This window comes from Silurus meridionalis, chromosome 16, assembly GCF_014805685.1.
Source record: "Silurus meridionalis isolate SWU-2019-XX chromosome 16, ASM1480568v1, whole genome shotgun sequence".
Taxonomy (NCBI): domain Eukaryota; kingdom Metazoa; phylum Chordata; class Actinopteri; order Siluriformes; family Siluridae; genus Silurus; species Silurus meridionalis.
The window spans coordinates 12,785,427-12,797,721 of record NC_060899.1 but is presented as its reverse complement, the minus strand read 5'-3'; the positions used below and the strand labels follow the sequence as shown (position 1 = coordinate 12,797,721).

The following is a 12,295-nucleotide window of genomic DNA, read 5'->3' as shown; positions in this document are numbered from 1 at the left end:
ACAAATTTAACAAAAAGTGCTAAAAAAAAAAAATTGAAATAAACATGACATTGTACATATTTAATATTTTAGTTTTATTTTTTATTTTTTTTATCTATTATCTTCCTGGAACTGATTTTGACATCAGGACCATGAGCAATGCTTTGTAACAAAAACAAACTAAAAACTTATGGATTTTTAAAACCAGTGTAAAAGCCAGACATTCAATTTTATACATAACTATGTAATATCTGATCTTGTTTTTGTTAAGTAAAAATTTTTAAAAAAATAAATAAATAATACAATTGCTTTGCTATTGTTTTGAAGGTTCGATGTGGGCTCTGGCATGGCCAGCATCCGCTACCCAACTGCAATCAAGCTAGGTGAGTTCCACACAGTGCAGCTGTACCGTAACGGCACGCATGGGTCTATCACAGTGGACAAAGAAGCTCCGGTCAGTGGCACCTCCCAGGTACGTCTGCTGCCGTGTCACCAGTCAGAGACTGTAAGGTTTTCAAGCTTGATTTCATCAAGCAAACATCTGTCACATCTGTCCAGGGCAAATTCCAAGGGCTGGATCTGAACGAGGAGCTGTATGTGGGCGGATATCCAAACTACAGCATGATCGCCAAAACATCAGAGCTCAAGAGCGGCTTTGTTGGTATGAAAGTCATCGAGTGTGTCTATTTGTTTCACACGAATCCTGTGGAATTGATCCAACTCAGTATTAATACAGTGACTCCATAATCCTTTTTTAGGCTGCATTAAACAGCTGATTATCCAGGGTGAGGAAGTGATTTTCAAGGATCTGGAGAAGAGTTCAACCGGTGTGACTGACTGCCCCACCTGCAAGGATCACCCCTGTCAGGTTTGATCATATTGCAAACTCAAATTACAGCTAGACAAGCTTTAGTGCATGTATACTATATAGACAAAAGTATGGGGTAAAAAAGTATTGGGGTCTTCTCCAAACTGTTACTATAAAGTTGGAGGCGTTATATTTTCTCCTCACTTAAACCTGTTCCTGCATGACAATTCACCTGAGCTCCATGGGTTGAAGTGGAAGATCCTGATTGGCCTGCTATAGATCTCTGACCTCAACCCTACTGAACAACTTTGGGATAAATTGACCTACATCAGTATCTGACTTTACTAACACCCCTGTGACTGAATGAATCTCCACAAATCTCCACGAACACACACTTAAATCTAGTGGAACATCTTCCCAGAAGGGTGGAGCTTATCATTAAGGTGAATGGGGACTAAATGTGGAATGGGAATCTGAATTCTTTGATCAGGTGTCCACAAACATTTGTCCATATAGTGTATAATGCGGTTGATTTTATACTGGATGTCCCTTTGATGGTGCGTTTTGTGGTGCAGAACGGTGGAGTGTGTAGAGACGCTCGGGAAAGTCTGTACAAGTGCACATGTCCGAGAGGATTCACAGGAAGCAATTGCCAGCACCTTTCATCCGAACACTGCCATCCCGGTGAGACTCAAAAGAATTCACAGTGAGATTTGCAGACATGCGTTGAAGGTATCAGTGTCATCAGCAGTGTGATTTTTCGTCTCGGAAAAATGTTGGTCTTTAACAAGTAGTATTGCCGTTAAAAGAATCTTTAGCCATTTTTATTTTTGGCAAGATGAATAAAAGAATGATATTCAACCGCATGTATAAAGGTGGGTTGTATATGTAATTAACGATAAGGGCTCTTCGCCCTCTTCTACATGCACAAGCCAAGAAGTGCTTGTGATTGGCTAGTGGTGCTGTGACATTAGAGCGAGTATAACATCCCTCCCACTGATTAATTTTGGGGTTTTTTTGGCTACAAGGGGCTGTGGTGTATTGTGTTCTCAAGAAGGTAGCCGATATCTTTGTGATGAAGCATATTTTGTGTGTGTGTATGTGTGTGTTGCATCCTCAGAGGCTTGTGGCCCGGACGCGACCTGCATTAACCGTCCCGGCGGCGTGGGCTATGACTGCCGCTGCCACCTTGGCAAATACGGACACAAATGCATGGGCGGTACGAGATTTGTTTATGTTTTGCATAAACGCTGGCCGGTGAGATTTCGACTCTCATGTACGCTTCACCTTCAGGTCTGCTGGTGACGATGCCGCTGTTTGACGGCGACGAGTCGTATATCGTGTATCCTCCTCTTACTAACATCCACAACGACCTGCGCATCGACATGGAGTTCAAGCCGATGGACAAAGACGGCCTGATGTTCTTCCTCGGCGGGAAGAAGGTGAAGGTGGAGGACTTTGTCGCTCTGTCGCTCGTGGAGGGACACGTGGAGTTTCGTTATGAGCTCGGCACAGGTCGGAGTATAGTGAATTTTTTTTAGGGCTCATATTTGCTAAAAGCCAGATTATTATTTGATCTAATGGATGTGTGTGGTGGGCATGTAGGCCAGGCAGTGCTGCGTAGTCCTCAGCAGGTGTCTCTAGGCGAATGGCACTACGTGACAGCGGAGCGCTTCAACCAGGATGGCGTGCTGAAGCTGGACGATGGACCCGAAGTCAGGAAGTCATCTCCTGGGAAGTCTCAGGGCCTCAACGTGCACACCGCAATGTTCCTGGGCGGCGTGCCGAAAAAGGACATCCTGCCCAAACCTGCCAACGTCAGCATGTTCTTTGAGGGCTGCATCGGAGAGGTACGTATTTATCTTCTTTATCTTATTTTCTACTATTTATACATAATGAAACGTTAAGTTTTTTAACGTTTGAACACTTTTGTCTCCAGGTGTCTATCAATGGGAAGAAGATCGACCTCTCCTACACGTTTATAGAGAGCAGGGCCATCAGTCAGTGCATTGATAATAGCCCATGTGACCGCAAGCCGTGTCAGCACGGTGGCACCTGCATGCAAACCGCCGAGTACGAGTTCCAATGCCTCTGCATGGACGGCTACGAGGGTAAACTCACTGTGCACCCATGTACTCGGCTGCAGAATCAGGTTGCTACAAGTACAGAGAGTAAACAGGAATTTTGAGGGCAGGATCTTTGTATCTATAAAATCATCCAAAACATCAGTCAATCATGTGACTTTGACCTGTGTTTGTTTACATTTATGGAATTTGGTAGACGCCCTTATCTAGAGTGACTTACATTTATCTCATTCATACAACTGAGAGAGGAGAGGAAAGGAGAGGCAGCTTGACTTTCAGATCCAAAGGTCAATGACTACTAAGTGACCACCTACTACTTATTGAATAATATAAAAAAATACATAAAAGAGTAATGATCTTATTTCAAAGAACGCAGGTTGCAGGACAGGAGAGTCTGCGCAGCGGGAATGAAAAACACAGACTCACCAAGTTTCCACTTGATTCACTTCAGTTAAAGTACAAAAGTATTTGCCTTCAAATATACTTATGTATCCAAAGTACTATGATTTATTATGGCTATTGGCTATAATGTCATATATATATATATATATATATATATATATATATATATATATATATATATATATATATATATGTATAGCCATAATAAATTCCAACTTCTTTGGAATTGGGGTTCTTGTTTCTGTAGCAGCGCTAAATAAAAAAAAAACAAAGGTCTTTAATCAGAATAATTACGCTTTTTTAACCCATCGTGTGTTCAAAAGTAAAAAAAAGTCTTAACAAGCACAATGGAAAGAAGTGTGAAGTTTATAATAACAGCAAACGGGGACAAAATGTGGAACTGTATGTTCACAAAAGCACATATCTCATGATCAGGTGTCCACAAACTTTTGTCCATATAGTGTAACATGTTTCAGTGCTAACTTAAGGATTCTTTGTTGCTTACGGCTACAGGAGATCGCTGTGAGGTGGTGAAGGACACCTGCGTGGACTCGTCTCAGTGTCATAACGGCGGCAGCTGTGTGAACAGTCACTGTGTGTGTGCCGCAGGTTACACGGGCGTCTTCTGCAGAAAAGGTGAGTCTCTTCTGTCTGCCTGTTTTGTAACGCAGTGCTGACATTTATGTCCCGATAGCGCACTAGTCCTCACCTGATCTAGACCTTCTACAACACTGAGTGTGTTTTTATCATTTCTGGAATGACAAAAAAAAAAACGTAGAGAGCTTTTAGAGGACCTCGAAAGCTTGATGGAACTAATAGACCCATAGTGCCGTGTGTAGCCTCACAGCTTAGACTTGATGTTGCCTTTACACACCAATGCACAAACTTGTCCCTGGAACGAGGACGCAGAAAGCTCCTAACCTTAGTTCTAACGCCTAACTGTGTGTCTCACCCGTGCGCTCTCGTGGCTGTATCCTACACACACAGGGCAGAAGGCCGTCGTCCTCGAGGCGCCGTGGAATTTGGAGGCAAGCGGGGTGAACGGTACAGTATCCGTCCGGTCTGCCTGAGCCGACACTAACCAAGGAGAACTCTTTCCTCTAACTCCCCTTAAACTGAAAATCCCAACCTTATTCCACAACATCTGTAAAATATTTTGCTGTATCATGACCAGACAATTCTCATATAGGTCTTCTTCATCTGCTAGCAGTCATCAGAGAAACGCCAAGCAACAGTTACACTCCTGTTTAACCTGGTTTTCTGCATTGACTGCAGTGCATGCACCCCAGAACAGATGCAACTGTTGCTTATGTTTCTCTTACAAACTGCTAACGAGTGCTGAGGACTGGTAAAACTGCTAAACTGATTCCTGATATAAAGCATGTCTGATAAAAATTTATCAAGAAGCACATACACTATAAGGACAAAAGTTTGTAGACACCATAGCATAGGATTCATATATGTTTTTTAAACATCCCGTTCAACATTTAGTCCTTTGGTTATAATAAGTTACCATCTTCTGGGAAGATGTTCCACTCAGTGCTCATTCAGCTACAAGATCAGGTACTGATGTAGGGTGAGGAGGCCTGGGGTGAAGTCAGCTTTCTAATTCATCCCAAAGGGTTGAGGTCAGAGGTCTATAACAGGGGCATTGTCATGCTGAAACAGGTTTGGGTCTCCTAGTTCAAGTGAAGGGACAATGTTCCTTTATCCAGAGACGTTTTATACAATTGTGTGCCACAATATAACAAGTTTAAGCATGAAAGTTCACAAAACCAGCTCCATGAAGATATGCACTACATGGGTTGGACTGGAAGATCCTAAATGGCTTGCTCTGGACCTCTGACTTCAACCCTGTTGAACATCTTTGGGATGAATTTGAATGCTGACTGCACCCCCAGGCCTCCTCACCTCACCTACATCAGTAGCTGACTTTACTAACACCCTTATAGCTGAATGAGCAGAAATCTTCACAAGCACAAGCCAAAATCTAGTGGAAAATCTTCCCAGAAGAGTGGAGCTCATTATAACAGCAAATTAAATCTTTTTTAAATCTTTGATAAATCTTCTGGTGAGGTGACCACATACTTTTGCCCATATAGTGTACATCTACATTGTTAATGCTTAAATAGTTCATAATAATGCAGTAAATAATGATAGTTAATGGAAATTAGTCAAATACATATCTACACAATCTTACAGACTCCTGACTACTTTTTATATTTTTTCTAAGGACTGAGCGTATTTCCCTTTGGGGTCTCTAGTTCTAGTTCATCCAAACATTCTCATCCACATAATCCGATACTAACTACTAATTCAAAAAGCACAAAATTACAGGTGAGTTTAAGACCCATTAAAGCCTAAAGGGTTATTTGTTAAGCATCCTTGAACATGAACATCGACTTCTTTTGTTTACGGAGTGTGTGTGTGTTCGGCAGAATGTGTTTGTGTGTTTGCGAGAAACGCCTGCTCTCGTGAACGTCACTGCGTGTATATGTGTGTGTATGCTGTTTGACTCTGTCGTAATGTGTCATTTTATGTTTGTGTTTCTCTCTTCAATGAAAATGTAATCTATGTATTTGTTGCCAATGAATCTGAATCGACGTCTTCAATGTGTATATTATAAACTATACTCTATATACTATACTACTATGATGTTACACATATAGATGCACACACATACTGTACATATCCTTCACCCTGATTTCCCCCATGCTGCACCATGCTTTCTGTTCCCTGCTCTGTACTTTGAGTTGTTCTCCGGATGTCCACAGGGTGACAGCACAGCAGATGTGTGGCCTCACTCTCCTGCCCTGTGTGTAATCCAAAACCCTGTGCTTCTGTTACAGATTCTCCAATACAATACGCTGCATTTTTCCATGATGACGGCTACCTCAGCCTCCCCAAAGCCATGTTCCCACGCAGGTCAGGAGCTCCTGCCTAGTTTCTGTAGTCTGAGTTATAGCAGAAAATTCTCTTTCTATCGTAAATTTGCATTCGAAAATCTTCTTTTTTGTTGTTTTTAGTTCTCCAGTGTCACCTGAGACCATCGAGCTAGAGATAAACACTATTTCTGAGGACGGCCTCATTCTGTGGCAGGGGGTGGTAGGTTCTGAAACTGTACACGTACTCTCATCATCCATACACGCAGTGTTTATATCAAAGCATGAATCCTCATCCAGCTCCCCAAATCCTGAAAAAGTCAGGGTAAAAATAAGGTAGCAGTGCAGACTTGTACAGTGTACGAGCATATTTATATCCGAGAAGGGAAAACACATCATTATTTTCATTTCTCCATGCCTGAAATCAAGATGTAATGGGTGTAAATATTTTCAGACATTTTTGCTGATTATTGTTATCTTTCAGGTTTTGTAGTTTACGGCACTAATTTGCATTTAACCCCCCCGACACTAATTTGCATTTAACAAAAACTTAAAGGAGTTTTCCAATCGACAGCTCATTTGATGATGAGAAGATTTGTTTATGAGCTGTAGCATGCGAATGAAGTTTCTTCTCTTGTGATATTTCATCTTCGTTAACTTTTTATCTCCTGCGCATGTATTTTAACTGCGCGAAAGTCGCTAAACTGTTGGTGTTTCCCACTCATTCTAACTTCTGCATTTATGTGATTTATAACCAGAGCAGACAGCGAGATTACGCTCATTGCTCATTGACTTGTTCTCTGTGTGTGTGTGTGTGTGTGTGAATGCTTGAATGCCCTGCATGTTACCTCACTGCACTAACCCACGACGGACCTTCTGCTCAGGAGCCCGCAGCCTCCCTGAGCCTGCACAAGTCACACACTCACAACAAGGTTCTGCATAAGCAGACACTGAAACAAGTATGTTCCTACAGCTGCTATCTACAGATGCTGTAATGAATCTTACAGGTTGTCTTTAGAGCAAAAACATCCAACTAAATATAGCATCCTTTGTTTTTTGGGTGTGTTTTTTTACTTTATTCGTTTACTTTATTCTTCCATAGTAACCATTAATATTCGGGGACGGTGTTCTATGACGTACCATGAAACCAAAACCCAATAATATACTATACAGGTTAAAACGTGTGTACTTACTCAAACGAGACTTGGACTCAATATTACAAGAGCAGGACAAGACTTTGCAATGATACTTAAACAAACGAATCACGGACGAACACAAAACAGGTGGCCACCATACGATAACGAGGAAACGCCATGACGGGAGGTTGAGACAGGACCAAAACTTAAACACTTTAAGCACATATTAGTTTAGGAATGATATTAGAATGTGGTGTATATTTATTTATTTACAAAAGAAATGTTATTGAATTAGCACCGTCCATCAGACTTACTATTAGACATAACTATTGCATGACTTTTGCATGCATGTGCACGCCTCAACATTTTAAAACGAACACTTTGTAAAGAATTTGTGTCTAGGCTTTAAAAGTTTGTTGTATAAGCTGAAATGCTAAAAAAAATAATTATAAACTGTTGACACAACCATGCTACTAATTATATTCAAATACATGTATGCTTCTGTTCGAAATGATACCACAATGTAAATCATTTCATTTCTGGGGTCTCGTCTGTTGGGAAGATCATTTTTCATTGTGCACTGTACCATTTTTTTACAGGAATCAGGAGACCAGGGAAGGGGGAAAGATTTCATAAGCCTTGGCTTACACAATGGACACCTGGTGTTCAGGTGAGCCACTGAATCAGCATTCATATTTGCAGCGCTGTTGAATTCTGTATTCTGATTGTTCAGATGTTGTTAATGGTCTGCAAACTGCAGTGGTCTTATAGGAATAAAACAAAGCTTACAGCTATAAGGAAATTACTACTGATTATTTTTATGTATCAGCTCACTGTGTTTTACTTAAACCATGTCAAATATAAAACAAATACAAGTCTAAATCTATTCACCTTGACTTGTACATGTATGTGTATATCCACTCTGTCCTCATTTGCTGTTGTAATAATATCCACGCTTCTGGAAGATGTTCCACTTGATTATGGTGTGTACTTGTGGAGATTGTTGCTTGTTACATTTGTAAAGTCAGGTACTGATGTAGGTGAATTGAGGAGGCCTGGGGTGCAGTCAGCGTTCCAGTTCAAACCTTAAGGTGCTCAGTTGGGTTGAGGTCAGAGCTCTAACTCTATAGCAGGCCACTCAAGATCTTCCTTTCCAAACCATGTAAAGCATATCTTCATAAAACTTGTGCACAGGGGTGTTGTCATGCTGGAACAGGTTTGGGTCTCCTAGTGATGGGAAAAATGTACTATTTGGAGAAAAGAACCGGATGGATGGATGGATGGATGGATGGATGGATGGATGGATGGATGGAGGGATGGAGGGATGGAGTTAGATTTTGAATTCAACACGTCGCTGGTTACAAAATTTGCAGTGATTAGTTTTAACACTATTAAAAGCTATATTTTTTGGGCGTAGCTTTTATTTTTATTGCCCAAGACAGTGTATGTATTGGTGTGTGTACTTACCTACTTGCCTCTTTGCCCTATAGTTACCAGCTGGGCAGTGGAGAGGCAGAAATCCTTTCAAAGGAGCGCATTAATGATGGACACTGGCACAAAATCACTGCAGTCAGGTACCATTTTTACTATAATTTGCAAGTATTCATATTCTGTAGCTTTATTGTTAGCATTTCATTTTAATTGTTTTAAACCCAGATCAAGCCTCCAGCAATAGTTTCTCTGTTCAAGTGCATCATTCTCAATCCTATATGAATATATGTACTTTGTATTGAGGAACTTATTTATTCTAGACTTACAGTTTTTATTATTTGATGTAAGCCTGAAATACTGTAATGTTGTTTTCTATTCAAAAATGGCAGCATATACACAGTATAAAGTTAAAATGTGCTTTATTGAAAACTATTTTAAATAAAAAGGAAAAAAATATGGATGGATGAGTTATGGGATTTAATGTTAAAGTATTTAATGGGTGATTTGTTAGGTCTTATATAGAGTAAGTGGTGCATCTGAATGAATGACTGGACGAATCAGCATGTGCGTTTTGTTGTGTGCAGGACAGGAAAGCAGGGCTACGTACAGGTTGATGACAGGGCAGCTCAGCATGGAGAGTCCCCTGGCAGGAGTGTCATGGTAAACACCAAGGGCAGCATCTACCTGGGTATGGACCTTTTATGTTATAAGATCTCTTGTTGAAATAAACACCACATTAAAATAATAGTCTAAACACATCGCAAGGAACAAAAGGGGACTGAAATTGCAAAAATTATATTTTAAAAAAGATGAAGGAGACGAACAACACACCAAAATGAGGCAAGAGGAAAGCGTTAAAATCTCTCTCCTGTCGATCACAGCTGTAGGCCATCAAGCTCATGTATGTGGAAGAGAGCAGATAGCTCTTGGTTCCCAGTGTGTTTTTGTTTATTTTATACAATTTTATATATTTGTTAATTTTACAATTAATTACTGGCCTTAATCAAATCCTTTATATCCGTAGAAATGTCTAACCGAATAGAGATCAACATTTTGCTGCAATTTGTAGCTAAAAGTATTCCTTATAAGTAATATTGTATATAAATAAAAGAAAAAAATGTGTCAAGTGCTAAAATGTCATTGCTTAATACCATGGGGAAATAGCTTTAAAAAGAAAAAAAGGAACAAATAAAAACCCCGGCATGCGAGATGTGTTATTACATCATAAAATACAAGAGCCAATCAGGTTTCGGTATGCAAATGAAAGCCATGCAGAAACAGTCAGTGCAGTTGCTTTTTAATGCTGATAAGATGCAAATAAATTTCAAGTGACTGTAAAAGTTTGGGTAAATGATATGTCAAATTTATGTGTGTGTTTGTGGTGTCCATGTCGACAGGTGGAGCTCCAGACATGGCCACTCTGACTGGCTCGAAGTTCTATTCAGGCATCACGGGCTGCGTGAAGAACCTGTCTCTGCTAAACGTCAGGCCGGGAGAACAGCCGTCGCGGCCCATTGACCTGCAGCTGCACGCCGAAGGCGGCAAAAACGTGCAACGCTGCACATCGTAGGCAAAGTCGCTCCAGCGCCACCTAGAGACTGAGAAAATACTCACACATACCGCAAAAGGAGACAAGGATCTAAATACACCTACAGGACTGCAGATGCATTTCACTTGCATTTTCACCCACACACACACACACACACACACACACACACACACACACACACACACACACACACATATACAAAAAAAAAAAAAAAACAGGCTGTTCTGATACACTTACAGGATCACCAATGCATTTTAACCTCCGTACACACAAACAGGGTTTCTCTGAGATAGCCAAAGAGTGTTTTTTGCTTTATGTTTAACACACACACACACACACACACACACACACACACACACACACATACACATACACACTGATATAATCCCTTGGTGCCTTACTGCTGCCAAAAGTACATTTTTTTTACTCTGTGCTGCATAAACCAAAAGAGATCGAGAGAAAAACACACATCTTTCACTAAGTGTTATATAAAAAAAATGATGATTAACATGGGATATCTGTTTACCTAGTCCTTCAGTAGCTTTTCTTAGCCATAATTGAAAAAAGAGTGAGGGATTACATTATAAAAAAATAAAAAACTTACATGACATGCCTTCACTTAGTTCAGTTCCTATGTGGTCAGAAAATGTTTTTACAGCACTGAATTTTTATTTATATGCATATGAATATATGGATCTATATGAAACATTTGTGTCGGGAAGGACGCTCATTAACCCTAGCCTGTATTCTTTTTTTTTCTTCTTTATTTGTTTCTTGAGTTAATTCTAGGTCCTAATAACGTGTGTCCGAAGCTTGTGCGCTAAGCTGTGTTTAATACTTGAAGATTCTGCTGCCTTTCTTTTTCTTTCTTTTTTTTTCTGCTCTGTTCCCTCTCTGAGACCGCTTAAACATTTCTAAAACACGGGGACGGGGGTTTCTGTACACTGGGAAGGTCACTCCAAACACACTCCACATCTCAGGTGACGAAGCAAAAGACGAGAGAAAGCGTTGGACGCTGAAAAAAGAAAAAAAAAACGAGCGAGATTGTTTGTTGGGAGACTTTTTTGTATGCAGTTTCTATTTAAGAGAAATGTCATCATACATCCTAATGTACGTTAAACCTCTTAATTACTGGTGTATATGGAAAAAAAAAAACAATGGTGCTAAACACAATATAAGCACATGCTTTTCTGTCTTCTGCCAGTGACTTGCCTTTGTGTTTCTAATGTAACATGTATTGTAAGTAGCAAAGACCACAAGTTTGCAATAAAAGTATTTTTTTGCTTAATGCCAACCTGGAACCTCGTCCTGAAGCAGTCTTTCTGTTTACTGGAGAGGGGAAAAAGGGGATTTCCTTTTCGAGGAAGAACCCTACGTATTCATTTAAGTGCATTTTTATGTTGCAGTGGCAGTCAAGCACTTGAGCAGGTGTGAATGTAACACAGGAAACTGTATTACACTCAGTCACACAGCTCTTCTTTGGAGATTCTATGGACAAATGCATATATGTACATGTGGTTCTTCTTCAAATTGTTAGCACAAAGTTGGAAACACAATTGTATAAGATGCCATTGGATGCATTAGCATAACATTTTCCCTTCATTTAAGATAGGAGACCAATCCTGTTCTAGCATGACTCAGGGAAGATACTGTTTGTTTGGAGTGGGCTGGAGTGAATATTCAACCCTATTGCATACGTTTGGGAATTTGCATGCTGATGCACCCCAGGCCCCTCACAAAAAAATGAAAATGTAGCTTTTTTTGTTTTTTTTGTTTTTTTAAACGCTTTCAAAGTGGATGAATTTGAAACCATTGTTGAGGCTTGGAAGAGCTGGAAATAAATAAATGGCAGGTGGAAATGTCACAAGAACGTTTTTCTCATGCACAGTACAGGGATGAAAGCTTGACTGAAAGGGGGTCCCTCTTGAAAGTTTCCTTTCTTTCTTGAGGTGAACAACTGGCTTGCTGATGCTATGGCCATAGATTACAAAACATCAAAATAATGAAGAGAAGTGCAGCTTTTA

At 40.2% G+C, this 12,295-nt stretch overlaps 1 protein-coding gene across 9 annotated transcripts in view; it reads left to right on the top strand.

Moving 5' to 3' along the window:
• Positions 1-11,572, top strand: part of hspg2 (heparan sulfate proteoglycan 2) — a 95,038-nt gene extending 83,466 nt beyond the window's left edge. For 6 of the 9 annotated variants that reach the window (XM_046869200.1, XM_046869198.1, XM_046869202.1 and 3 more), the window contains 17 exons: positions 307-451; positions 538-640; positions 738-847; positions 1,363-1,471; positions 1,908-2,006; positions 2,081-2,302; positions 2,393-2,637; positions 2,727-2,898; positions 3,787-3,909; positions 4,261-4,317; positions 6,123-6,198; positions 6,300-6,378; positions 7,040-7,114; positions 7,891-7,961; positions 8,782-8,865; positions 9,307-9,410; positions 10,120-11,572. In XM_046869200.1, coding sequence (XP_046725156.1) covers positions 307-451; positions 538-640; positions 738-847; positions 1,363-1,471; positions 1,908-2,006; positions 2,081-2,302; positions 2,393-2,637; positions 2,727-2,898; positions 3,787-3,909; positions 4,261-4,317; positions 6,123-6,198; positions 6,300-6,378; positions 7,040-7,114; positions 7,891-7,961; positions 8,782-8,865; positions 9,307-9,410; positions 10,120-10,292 — 2,047 coding nt within the window. In that variant the 3' untranslated portion in view covers positions 10,293-11,572. The remainder of the gene's footprint in view (positions 1-306; positions 452-537; positions 641-737; positions 848-1,362; positions 1,472-1,907; positions 2,007-2,080; positions 2,303-2,392; positions 2,638-2,726; positions 2,899-3,786; positions 3,910-4,260; positions 4,318-6,122; positions 6,199-6,299; positions 6,379-7,039; positions 7,115-7,890; positions 7,962-8,781; positions 8,866-9,306; positions 9,411-10,119) is intronic. The other 3 variants (XM_046869205.1, XM_046869203.1, XM_046869201.1) reach the window with 2 other exon arrangements.
• Positions 11,573-12,295: the final 723 nt, after the last annotated feature.